This window comes from Trachurus japonicus, chromosome 18 (assembly GCF_045865225.1).
Source record: "Trachurus japonicus isolate A0001 chromosome 18, Traja_1.0".
Lineage (NCBI taxonomy): Eukaryota > Metazoa > Chordata > Actinopteri > Carangiformes > Carangidae > Trachurus > Trachurus japonicus.
This window is the reverse complement of record NC_140924.1, coordinates 2270846-2284729: the sequence shown is the minus strand read 5'-3', so window position 1 is coordinate 2284729 and position 13884 is coordinate 2270846. Positions and strand designations below refer to the sequence as shown.

Genomic DNA, 13884 nt, shown 5'->3' with positions numbered 1-13884 from the left:
GTCCAGATCAAAAACCACTGTACAAATCTGGACTAGATTAATCTACAGGCCCTGAAGGTTCATTCAGACAGTGTTTCTGATCTGTGAAACCTTTATTCTATTTGTGAAAATGCAATAAAGGCACATTTCACTGTTTTCTCAGCATATAGACCAAATTAGACCAGGTCCAGATCAAAAACCACTACTTCTCAAATCTGGATTAGATTATCCTAAAGAGGCTAAACATTCATTATAATCTAGGCCAGATTTGAGAAGTCTAGGTACCGTGGTTTTTGACCTGGGCCAGGTCTAATGTGGTCTATATGATGAGAAAATGGTGTAATGAATATTTAGCCTCTGCAAAATAATCTAATCCAGATTTGAGAAATCTAGGCATAGTGGTTTTTGATCTGGACCTGGTCTAATTTGGTCTAAATGCCGAGAAAACAGTGAAATGTGCCTCTATTGCATTTTCACAAATAGAATAAAGGTTTCACAGATCAGAAACACTGCCTGAATGAATCTTCAGGGCCTGTAGATTAATCTAGTCCAGATTTGAGAAGTCTGAGTACAGTGGTTTTTGATCTGGACCTGCATAGAAATTGACCAATGGGCGCCACGCATCCCGCCTGGCTCCCATTGGCTCGTACCCTCCATCCAATCCCCTCCTCGACCCGCCTCGTCCCTACCCCCTTCCGCTTAGAAACTACAAGTAGTTGTAACCGCTCTGAGCTGCTTAGCCACAGACACATGAACCCAGGAATTCAGCACCTGCTGAACCACTACTTCTCAAATCTGGATTAGATTATCCTAAAGAGGCTAAACATTCATTATAATCTAGGCACGATTTGAGAAGTCTAGGTACCGTGGTTTTTGACCTGGGCCAGGTCTAATGTGGTCTATATGATGAGAAAACGGTGTAATGAATGTTTAGCCTCTGCAAAATAATCTAATCCAGATTTGAGAAATCTAGGCATAGTAGTTTTTTTTTTGATGAGGGGATTGGATGGAGGATCCGATCCCCTCGTCTTCCCTGCTCCTCCTCGACCCGCCTCGTCCCCACCCCCTTCCACTTAGAAACTACAAGTAGTTGTAACCGCTCTGAGCTGCTCAGCCACAGACACATGAACCCATGAATTCAGCGCCTGACCGGGGTTTCTCTGCACCGCGGAGCGACTGGCCCCGGTCTTCCTGCTCCTCTTCCCCAGACACAGCACCATGTGCCCGGTCACCCAGCGAGAGCAGTCTCCCTGTAGGGGAGCGTATCTATGCTCCCCGGGTCCTATGTTCCTCTATAGACCCTCTTTTTGAAAATGGGTCCTATGTTCCCCGTTTTTACCAAAAAGAGTCTTATGTTCCCCGGTCGCAATACATACTGGGGAACATAGGACCCTTTTTCTGAAGAAAGGTCCTATGTTCCCCGCTGTTGCTGGTCGATTGACTCTCTCTCTACTTATCTGGACTCTCTCTCTATCTGGCCTGTCTAGCCTCTACCTGGTCTTTTTACTAAACTTAAAGTTGTTGTTTTTTAAAATTTCCCGGGGGAGCAGAGGTCGGTATCTTGTCACCTTTTTTACTCCTAATGATTGATTGATTGATTCTCTCTTTCTTCCTGTCTGTTGCCATAGAAACAGGATCACACCAAGGAGAAACCACACAGCTGTAATGGGTGTGGGAACACGTTCAGGACCTCAGTTCATCTGAACGCTCACCGCCGGCGGCGCCAATGTGGACAGGCGGCGTACAGGTGTGAGCAGTGTGGCAGATCATACGCTGACTTGTCCGGACTGAAAATTCATCAGCGCATTCACACCGGAGAGAAACCGTACAGCTGTGAGCAATGTGAGAAGGCGTTCACTACCTCCAGTAAGTTAGCGCTCCACCAGCGCGTCCACACCGGAGAGAGGCCGTACAGCTGTGAGCTGTGTGGGAAGGCGTTCGCTATCTCCAGTCGGTTAACGGCCCACCGGCGCATCCACACCGGAGAGAAGCCGTACAGCTGTGAGCAGTGTGGGAAGGGGTTCGGTACCCCTGGAGATTTAAAAGTCCACCAGCGCTTCCACACCGGAGAGAAACCGTACAGCTGTGAGCAGTGTGGGAAGGCGTTCGCTGACTCCAGTGGGTTAACGGTCCACCGGCGCGTCCACACTGGAGAGAAACCGTACAGCTGCGAGCAGTGTGGGAAGGCATTCGCTCAACCCGGACAGTTAACAGTCCACCAGCGCATCCACACCGGAGAGAGGCCGTACAGCTGCGAGCAGTGTGGGAAGGCGTTCGCTGACTCCAGTAGGTTAACGGTCCACCAGCGCGTCCACACCGGAGAGAGGCCGTACAGCTGCGAGCAGTGTGGGAAGGCATTCACTACCTCCAGTCGGTTAGCGGTCCACCAGCGCGTCCACACCGGAGAGAAACCGTACAGCTGTGAGCAGTGTGGGAAGGCGTTCGCTACCTCTGGAAAGTTAAGAGTCCACCAGCGCGTCCACACCAGAGAGAAACCGTACAGCTGTGAGCAATGTGAGAAGGCGTTCACTACCTCCAGTAAGTTAGCGCTCCACCAGCGCGTCCACACCGGAGAGAGGCCGTACAGCTGTGAGCAGTGTGGGAAGGCGTTCGCTACCTCTGGAGAGTTAGCGATCCACCAGCGCGTCCACACCGGAGAGAGGCCGTACAGCTGTGAGCAGTGTGGGAAGGCGTTCGCTATCTCCAGTCGGTTAACGGCCCACCGGCGCATCCACACCGGAGAGAAGCCGTACAGCTGTGAGCAGTGTGGGAAGGGGTTCGGTACCCCTGGAGAGTTAAAAGTCCACCAGCGCTTCCACACCGGAGAGAAACCGTACAGCTGTGAGCAGTGTGGGAAGGCGTTCGCTACCTCCGATGTGTTAGCGAAACACAGACGAATCCACACCGGAGAGAAACCGTACAGCTGTGAGCAGTGTGGGAAGGGGTTCGCTACCTCCGAGGTGTTAGCGAGACACCGACGAGTCCACACCGGAGAGAGGCCGTACAGCTGTGAGCAGTGTGGGAAGGCGTTCTCTTGCTCCGGAGAGTTAACGGTCCACCGGCGCATCCACACTGGAGAGAAACCGTACAGCTGTGAGCAGTGTGGGAAGGCGTTCACTCGCTCCAGTGGGTTAGCGGCCCACCGGCGCATCCACACCGGAGAGAAACCGCACAGCTGTGAGCAGTGTGGGAAGGCGTTCAGCAGTTCCAGTATTTTAGCAATCCACCGGCGCATCCACACCGGAGAGAGGCCGTACAGCTGTGAGCAGTGTGGGAAGGCGTTCACTAACTCCTATGGGTTAACAGTCCACCGGCGCATCCACACCGGAGAGAAACCGTACAGCTGTGAGCAGTGTGGGAAGGCGTTCACTTACTCCAATGGGTTAGCGGCCCACCGGCGCATCCACACCGGAGAGAAACCGTACAGCTGTGAGCAGTGTGGGAAGGCGTTCACTTACTCCAATGGGTTAACGGCCCACCGGCGCATCCACACCAGAGAGAGGCCATACAGCTGCAAGCAGTGTGGGAAGGCTTTCACTCAATCCGGACAATTAACGGCCCACCGGCGCATCCACACCAGAGAGAGGCCATACAGCTGCAAGCAGTGTGGGAAGGCTTTCACTCAATCCGGACAATTAACGGTCCACCAGCGCAGCCACACCGGAGAGAAACCGTACAGCTGAGTCCGTTCTTGTACACACTTTACACAAACGACTGTCTCAACCCATACCCCATAACCGAATACTTCAAATACTCTGTACGCTGTGACTGAGTCCTGGTCCGAGAGAAGAGCCAATATGGCAGTGTCATCAATCACTCTGTTGCCCATTTTTCCCAGTGGTGCAAGGACAATCATCTCCTCTTCAATGGCACCAAAACCAAAGAACTCATTTTTGACAACCGTAGAAAAACCACTCCTCATCATGAACCCATATACATTGACAACCAACCGGTGGAGATTGTGGACAGTTTCAGATACCTCGGGATCACACTGCCAGCAGAGAACCCACATCATCCGTAAACTCAGGTCATTGTCCATCAAACCACCCCTTCTGCTTCTTCTGTACCGCAGCATCATTGAGTGTTCTGTGATGACACTAGCGTTGAAACCAGTTAATTTGTTCTCCTTCTACGTCTCAACTGTCCACTGCATTGGCTGCCATGTTATTAAAACAAGATGTAAACATTTAGGAAGTGCAGGGTAAAATATCAACATCAGTATAAGGACATATTTTGACTTATACTTGTCTGAATGAGATTAGTGTTGCAGTGTTGAACAGCCAGTCCTCAACACTCATGTGTTGTATTGTTTTGATTTTTGTTGATAGTAATGAAACCTCTTAGAATTCATAAGTTGCAGTTCAGCATTTATTGACCAAACTGACCCGCATCAGATGCTGAAGTGAAGAAGGTAAAATTGCACTGCTTTGGCAGTAATCCTAAGTCTAAGTGGAGTGAAACACTTGTCTTATGTTTGATGTTTGGAACTGTATTTGACCTGTTGTGTCCTTGTACTGAATGTGAGGAAGAGAAGCATTAACCCCGTGGTACGAAGGGTTAACACATGGAGAGAGTACATGTTTATGCTTTCACTTTAAGTAGTAGTAAAGATTAGTCTCATGTTTTAACTAACCTCTCATGTGTCTTATATTTTTGACTAACCCATTGAGTTTAAAGACAACTGAAACTTGTAAGCAAACCCTATAGATTTGTGTTGCGCTTAGTTCATAATGCAGTAAATACCAGTAACATGTTTGTTCACTCAGAGGCAAGTTGAGGACACACAGCCACTGAGAGAGGTAAACATCTTCAAGGCCGAAGGGGGGAGAGGATGAGAGGCCTACTGAATGAGACATTGTGCTGAATTACGGCTCTGCACTCTCTGACCTAGGGCAGATAAGATACAACAGTGTAGGGAGGTTTCTGTTGTCTTTCAGGTCCAGAGGTTCGTGTGCTGGGAAGATGGGACCAACCTGTGACAGCCTGAGTGCACCAACGAAGGGAGGGCTAAAGTCTAAACCACAGCACCTCCCCACCTATTTTGACCAATAAGAATGAATTACACACACATAGTGTGAAGTATTAAAAATCAATGTAACGTCTTTGTCTTGGGCAGATGACAGAGAATTCTGGCTCTCTTGGGATGGTGATTGCAGCTAACTGCTTGCAGACTGCAATTTCCTGAACAGGAGAGTTTTTTTGTATCTGACCCTTTTGATGATCCATTTTAATAAATAGTTAACTGGAAAGTCGTTGTTTGTCCTCTCAGAATAGTTATTTTCATCATCAATTAATCTGTTGATTATTTAAACGATTAATCAATTAGTTGTTTGGTCAATAAAATGTTGAAAAATATCAGTGTTTCCCAAACCACCAGATGACGTCCTCAAATGTCTTGTTTTGTCCACAAACCAAAGAGAGACTCAGTTTATTGTCATAAAGGAACAAAGAAACCAGAAATATTCACATTGAAGAAGCTGGAATCACAGAATCTGGACTTTTTTTCTTTATAAACTCTTAAAATTGATTATTGATTAAAAGCTTAGAATGAGTTGTTTACAAATACACAGGTGGTGGTGCACCCACCGGAGCTGAAGAACTTTACTTTGACCACAAGGGTGCAGTACCTTTTCATTTTGTTTGCTGAACACCCAGCAGCTGCCCAGCTGCCTGAAATGAAGGGTGGTTAGTTTGAGTTGGATGGTGGCGGCAAGGCAAGGCAATTTTATTTGTATAGCCCGTTTTTACAAACAGTTTGACTCAAAGGGCTTTACATGGCATCATAACAACATCCTCTGTCCTTAGATCCTCACATCGACTGAGGAAAAACTCCATGGAAAACCCTTTTAACAGGGAAAAATCGGTGGTGGTGCAGGGAGATGGAGCTCTGGTGGATCTGCAGAAACACAGAGAGAGTGCGAGACACCAAGGCCAAACTATAAAGTACAACAGACAATGACAGTTCAAAAATATACTGAGGAGAGGAGAGGAGAAGAGAAGAGAAGAGAAGAGGAGAGGAGAGGAGAGGAGGGGAGGGTTGGGGAGAGGAGGGGAGGAGGAAGGAGAGGGCTCTGTGTAACCAGATGTGTCCCCAGCAGTCTAAGCCTATAGCAGCGTAGCTATAAAATGGTTCAGAGCTACCTGAACCAGCCCTAACTAAAAGCCCTGTCATAAAGGAAGGTCTTCAGTCTAGACTTAAATGTAGTTGGAGTGTCTGCCTCTTTGACCCATGGAGAGAGCTGGTTCCATAGTAAAGGAGCCCGGTAACTGAAGGCTCTACCTCCCAGTCTGTTTTTAGAGATACTGGGAGTCACTAACAGACCTGCGTTCTGGGAGCGGAGTGCTCTGGTAGGACAGTAAGGAATGATTAGTTCTTTCAGATAGGTTGGAGCTTTATCATTAAGAGCCTTATAAGTCAGCAGAAGGATTTTGAAGTCTATTCTAAATCCTACAGGAAGCCAGTGGAGAGAAGCTAAAGTTGGAGAGATGTGCTCTCTCTTCCTAACTCCTGTCAAAACCCTACGACGGGAGAGCAGGTGTGTCCAGGTGAGCTCACCTGCTCCTCCTCTCTCTCTTCCACCAGCTCAGCTCCTCCAGCTTCACTCTCTCTGTTGTGTTCAGGCGTCTCATCACAGTCGGGAATGTAGTCAGCATTGCATTTTTCCACTTTTCATCCATGTATTAACACGTTGAAATTCAACTCCCGTGGGAAACCCCCTAAAAAACTACTCAAAGTTGGGGTTACTACTAAATACTCTTCCCTTTTTCCAAGTCATGGACATAGAGGGAGAGGACGTGGCCGACACAGGAACTGGGGAAGAAACGTTCCTAAGAACATCATCAACCCCAACAAACAGCTCAGACTGAGGATGGTCGGAGGGGAATGGATTCCTGCTGACGAGCTTAACCAACCTGTGAGGTCTGAGGAAGGTAATGCACCATATTCACACACATACACACAGATCAAAGACATACACATCGCTACAAATTGTGCTTCAACACTGACTCTAGTTATGGAGAAACTGAGCGAAAATGATGCGTGATGCATGTGTTCATCAGGTCAACGAGTTAGAAATACCCATAAACTGTAGAAAGCATGGTCGTATCACCATGACGTCACCCATTGATTTGGGGGAGTCTGTTTTGTGATCCTACGACGGGCATTTGAACTGCGCCATCTTGGAGACCAAAAACTAGGGATGTCCAATATTGGAAATTTGCCGATATCCGATTGTCCAGAATGAGAATTTCCGATTCCGGTAATAACCGATATCGATATGGAGGCTTTTTTCCCCCAAAAACGAATTAACAATATATCTCCTGTCAGGAATTTACACATTACTGTATGACTACATCTATTGTGATGCCCCACTGGACCTGCTAACATTTCCATATTTCGCACATTCTGTGACATAAACTGTTGCTCACCCTGAGGTTTCTCCGATTTTTCCCTGTTAAAAGGGTTTTCCATGGAGTGTCAGTGCCTGACCCACAAGCCTGATGAAGCCCACAGGGCGAAACGCGTTGCTGCGGTTTTAACAAATAAATTTATTGAATGTACCCCATTGAGTGCGGTGGAACTTTCATTCTTTTTTCAGGGTTTTCCATGGAGTTTTTCCTCAGTCGATGTGAGGGTCTAAGGACAGAGGATGTTGTTACGATGCCATGTAAGGCCCTTTGAGACAAACTGTTTGTAAAAACGGGCTATACAAATAAAATTGCCTTGCCTTGCCTTGGATGCATTCCACAAATTAACATTGTTTATTTGTTTACAGACAACAGTTAATGTGTTAAATTGTTTTATTCATGATATTTTTATGTTTTTACTGTTGTATTTTATTTTTTATTTTGAAGCACTTTGTGATTTTTATCCATGAAAAGTGATATATAAACCTAACTTACTCACACACACACACACGGACCGACTGTAAAGTCAGCTATTTTAACGTGGGGGTGGAGAAAATTTTCACTTCTGGTCCCAGCCCCTCGCGGCTGCCGAGGAACTGCAGTTTTTTTAACGCAGAAGTGGTATTCACTTGTAGAACTCACAACTCCCCCCTTGGAAGTTGGCAGTTGTTCCCTGTGAAGACTCTCAGTGTGCACATATTTGTTTTTCATGCTAAGATGATCAGAGATCCTTTGTGTTGCTGGTCCATCCAGACAATCAATATGGTTTGCCTTTAGCTTCAGTAGGTGAAAAGATGCAGCGGGTGAAATCAGCCCTGCCACCACCAGCTTCCACACCACTCCATGATTTCCAGCTATAAAAATTGCTGTAGGAGCAACATCAGTGCATGCCGATCACTGCAGAAAGGTTGCTGAGCGAACGGAGGAGCCAGTCTTCAACCAGAGCAACACAAAAAGGAACTTTGTGAACTCAGCAAAGACCATCCAGACACACAGGACCCTCTCCATCGCACCTGCAACTGGCAGAAGAGCTGAGGAGCAACGCAGAACCAACGGCCAATGGGAAATTGGCCGTTGGAAATAAATACATTTCTTTTGTGCCTTCTGCCATTAGTTTGTTGAATGCTCAGATGGCTTGAAGCTGTAGTTTTTAGTACTGTTGTTGACAATGTGTTTTTATGTATATTGCCCTACTTATGTATTTATTATATTTTTGTACTTTATCTTACCTGATCTCAATTTTGCACTGTCTTGCACTTTCTTCCTCAATTGTATGTATGCTTGTGTATGTGATTGTGTTGTGGTGGTCAGCTGTAGAAACAGAATTGCTCTATGGGATAAATAAAGTAATCTCAACTCAACTCAACAGAAGATGACAGACTTCCTGTAAATGCCAGTGAATTACTGCCATCTAGTGGTCGGTTTTCTTGTTGAGGGAGCAGGGTATAAAAGGGAGGAGACCATTGTCACCTGTAAGCTCCACCTGTGTGTGTCTATGCGCTCACTTGTGCGCATCTCCATCATCCCTTCCTTTGTTCTCCTCTGGCTGGCGCGGCGTTTGTGCTGCTGACCTTTTCTTTTGTTTGGACCAAGTTCGTGGCTTTTTGAGTGAGTTTCTTTGGAGTACTGTAATTATTTACAATCTTTGTGTTGGTGCGGTCTCCTCATGATTTGGTATTGTTTATTGTTATTAGGAGACAGACATTAGAGACGGCACCTTCCATCCTGCATTAGCTCCCTTGGTTGAGTGGAACAAGGTATGTGTACCTCAATTTTGGGCTATTACTTTATTCTTGATGTCTTGTTTTATTTTTTGTTTTGAGTGATGCTGCTCACATTATATTTTAATCCCTTAATCAGGTTTTAGTAATATTGTAATGGTCTATTAAAATGTAGGTTTTTTTATTTTTATTTGGATGGTAATAACTTTGGTGCATTTTGAATCTGTGTTGGGGAATTCTAAGTGAAGTGTTTAATATGTTTAACTTTTTCTTCTTTGTGTTTTTTTTTTTTTTTTGTATATTCCTCTACATAGTTTTCACGGTGCTACACTGAGGGCAATAAACATAAGCACCTGTATGAAACTCTCCGCTTCCTTCTTTGGGAACCAAGGGTCCGCTACACTTCCTTTTGGACATATACGACCATCAAGGAACCAGAGGAACAGCACAGGCACCAATAACGGCCAAGGAATACACCCAAGTGGATTACACAAGTTTTATTGCACCTCAGGAGACAAACAACCTCAACTCATGAGCCATAGCCCTCAACAGCCAAAATCCCACTAACTGTCATGTGTGCAGAAGGATTCCTATTATTCTATGACCTTTGCCATACTTCAACTCCATCCATGAACATTCCGTCTGCCCAAACCCGGCACAGATGAGAAGCTGCCCAATCCCAACCATGGTCAGGCTCTGTTCCATGTTTCTGCCTAAAAGACATTTACTCGCTGGAGGAAACAACAACAACTGTCCTTGCCCCTTTCCGCTCCCTTTTCACTTCTCCACTTCTTTCTAAAGAACATCTGGACAAGAGTTGTTGAAGCCCTTGTTCCAAAGTACAAAGCCACATAGACAATTGAAGATCTTACGAACTCTACTGCAGAAGGCATGTCCCTGCTTTCACAAGCAATGACTGCAATAAAGTTGAAGAGTGTACAGTACATAATCGTGTTGCAAACAACTACGTTCTGGCCACATCAGAAACTTCACTGTCATCACTGGAACTGAATATTACATGTTTATTCATTATGACATGTGACAATATTACAAACGATTAAAACTCGGACACCACAAATTCATTTGGAAGGTTGATAGAAGGTCAAGTCAGTGTCAGTGCATGGCAATCACTGCAGAAAGGTTTCTGAGGGAATAGAGGAGCCAGTCTTCAGAGCAATGCAAAAAGGAACTCTGTGAACTCAGCAAAGACCATCCAGACACACAGGACCCTCTCCATCGCACCTGCAACTGGCAGAAGAGCTGAGGGGCAGAGCAGGCCTGATGGCCCAGAAGAAGATGATGTACTCATCCTGGACAATTTCACCTACCAACGGAGCTGAGGAGCAGTGCAGAACCAACGGCCGATAAGAAGATGACAGACTTCCTTTAGGACATAGGCTATACGACCACCAAGAGATCAGAGGAACAGCACAGACACCAATAACGCCCAAGGAATATACCCAAGTTTTATTGGACTCCGAGACAAACAACCTCAACTCATGAGCCATAGCCCTCAACAGCCAAAATCCCACTAACTGTCATGTGTGCAGAAGGATTCCTATTATTCTGTTACCTTTGCCATACTTCAACTCCATCCATGATTAAAGGAACAGAAATGGTTAACAGAAAGTCAAGTCTCTAACATTTTGAATTTGTACTCCTTGTTTTGGTAATCACTTGTTTTGTCAGTCTGATCTCTTATCTGAAATCCATTTTAAAACCTTTACACTGGAGAACCATGTTTTAGATAACCTTTTCTCCTTTTTCTAATAACTGTAATGATGATTAAGTTGTGACTGTTTATGTGTATGATTAATGAATAATCAAAAGGGAGAATTGTAATGGCAATTTCAATGCTGTTGTGTTTCAACCATTTAAGATGTCCCCACACCCTACAACCCTGTTAAAAGAGTTCTTTCCTCAGTGGATGTGAGGGTCTAAGGACAGAGGATGTTGTTATGATGCCATGTGAAGCCCTTTGAGACAAACTGTTTGTAAAAACGGGCTATACAAATAAAATTGCCTTTCCTTGCCTCCCTTTTCCACCAAGATATCAGGCCTTCTTGTGTATTAACCATTTGTGAGTTGTAATATAAGTTTCACCCTCTTTATGTTTGAGTCACCCTGTCTTACATGCAACATCCCCATCATTGTTTTCCCATGGGAACCCACCAGGGGCTCAACTCCTGCAGGACAGCCCAAATGGGAAAACAACAGAACTAGGGGAATGTCAGTTCCTGTAAGGTGTGAAAGCCAGGGCCCCTACTAGACCAAACGTTTGGGCCAAGTTCTTCATATGCATTTGTAAACAACTCATTCTAAGCTTTTAATCAATAATCAGTTTTAAGAGTTTATGAAGGAAAAAAGTCCAAATTCTCTGATTCCAGCTTCTTAAATGTGAATATTTCTGGTTTCATTGTTCCTTTATGACATTAAACTAAGTCTCTCTTTAGTTTGTGGACAAAACAAGATATTTGAGGACGTCATCTGGTGGTTTGGGAAACACTGATATTTTTCAACATTTAAACGTTCAACGTTTAAACAATCAACAGATTAATCAAAAATAATCGTTAGTTGCTCAGGTGTAGAACCGGACCGTCCCGTCCTCTAGCTGCTGTGGAGCTGCTGGTGTCTCTTCAGGTTGCCGGACCTGCTGAACGCCTTCCCACACTGCTCACACACATACGGTTTCGCTGCGGTGTGGACGTGCCGGTGTCTCGCTAACCCACTGGAGTCAGCGAACGCCTTCCCACACTGCTCACAGTTGTACGGCCTTTCTCCAGTGTGGACGCGCCGGTGGACCGTTAACCCACTGAAGTTAGCGAACGCCTTCCCACACTGCTCGCAGCTGTACGGCCTCTCTCCGGTGTGGATGCGCTGGTGGACCGCTAACTCTCCAGAGGTAGCGAACGCCTTCCCACACTGCTCACAGCTGTACGGTTTCTCTCTGGTGTGGACGCGCTGGTGGACTCTTAACTTTCCAGAGGTAGCGAACGCCTTCCCACACTGCTCACAGCTGTACGGTTTCTCTCCGGTGTGGACGCGCTGGTGGACTCTTAACTTTCCAGAGGTAGCGAACGCCTTCCCACACTGCTCACAGCTGTACGGTTTCTCTCCGGTGTGGACGCGCTGGTGGACCGCTAACCGACTGGAGGTAGTGAATGCCTTCCCACACTGCTCGCAGCTGTACGGTTTCTCTCCGGTGTGGACGCGCTGGTGGACCGTTAACCGACTGGAGTCAGCGAACGCCTTCCCACACTGCTCACAGCTGTACGGCCTCTCTCCGGTGTGGATGCGCTGGTGGACTGTTAACTGTCCGGGTTGAGCGAATGCCTTCCCACATTGCTCACAGCTGTACGGTTTCTCTCCGGTGTGGATCCGCTGATGAATTTTCAGTCCGGACAAGTCAGCGTACGATCTGCCACACTGCTCACACCTGTACGCCGTCTGTCCACATTGGCGTCGCCGGCGGTGAGCGTTCAGATGAACTGAGGTCCTGAACGTGTTCCCACACCCGTTACAGCTGTGTGGTTTCTCCTTGGTGTGATCCTGTCTCTATGGCAACAGACAGGAAGAGAGAGAGAATCAATCAGTCAATTAATGGATGGATGGACATTAAGTACCGTCATCATCGTCATCACACAGCTTGTTGATGCTGCTGTTTTGTTTTCCTTTTTAAATTCTTCATTAATACAAATCTTACAAGCAGAATAATTTCCAGTACAAATTATACTTTGAAACTAAGCAAACATGTCAGTGTTTGAGTTGATATAGTAACCAGTGATGGGAATTAGGGCGTTTCTAAAATAACGGCTTAGAAAGTTACCGTTTCCCCCGTTAAAACTCTCTACTGTTACTGACAATAAAACACTCCGTTAACTTGACTCAAGACGTTAAACAGTTACTTTCTCGCATGAAAAAATTAAAACTTAATAAAGTGACGTAACAGGAAATAAAGTTGGCAGGTTAGGTTGTAGACTTTTTAGTGAGCTACAATATATAGAGTTAGCAGCTGTTAGCTTCTTCTCTTGACTCGCTCACACTGAAAACAGAAACACAGACCTGTGGACCGGAATCGGACAGACTGGAGGACTTGTTGTCCTGGTGGACCGCGTCCTGCTCTGGATCCTGGTTCTCCTCCTTCATCATGTTGTAGTCCTGGTCCTGGTTCTCCTCCTTCATCCTGGTCCTGGTCAGACGGGACCTCATCTTGTTGCTTTTCCACTAGATCAGTGCGGTCAGGCACGGCTCTACTGGGTTTTATCCTCTTTTCCTCCAGCCCCTCCTACCTGCTACTTCTTTGTTACAGTTTTTCTCAGTCGCTTTGGTGCTTTTCTCACATCACTCTTAACATTTGCACAACAGTTAGTGCATTTCTCAGAACAATTATCACAAACTGCAAAACCTAGTGGATGACCTGCAAAAGCGCGTCACTTGCTCAAAATGGATTGTCCATCCCTCAAAAGCAAGTACTCATGTCAATGAAACTGTCAGTGTCGTCAAAATGAGAAGTCCTGACACCATCGTTTATGAACAAGATAGTCAAATGGCTTTGTCATGTTTTCATTAGGACACTTTATTCTCTAAGTGTTTTCCAATGCAAAAAGTGATGATACTACCTGAAAATGCTCAAGACAGCACTATACACTACTTGTAGCCATGTGAAAACTACAGTAAAGTTACACATTACTGTATTTAGTGGAGATACTGAATATGTATGTTTCACATTTCTACTGCATATGCTCTTTGCAATTCTGATTTGTTCACAGCATTGTTC

The 13884-nt window shown here is 45.8% G+C and overlaps 2 protein-coding genes across 2 annotated transcripts in view; one reads left to right on the top strand and one right to left on the bottom strand.

Moving 5' to 3' along the window:
- The window catches only part of LOC146968286 (uncharacterized), a 189514-nt gene that overhangs the window by 116546 nt on the left and 59084 nt on the right, over window positions 1-13884 (bottom strand). Inside the window, 2 exon segments of the mRNA XM_085760485.1 lie at window positions 5008-5015; window positions 11723-12660. Coding sequence (XP_085616611.1) covers window positions 5008-5015; window positions 11723-12660 — 946 coding nt within the window.
- LOC146968289 (uncharacterized) lies at window positions 1112-3662 on the top strand. The gene is made up of 2 exons (XM_085760308.1): window positions 1112-1231; window positions 1608-3662. Exons 1-2 carry the CDS (start codon window positions 1112-1114, stop codon window positions 3660-3662), a joined length of 2175 nt encoding a protein of 724 aa, XP_085616434.1.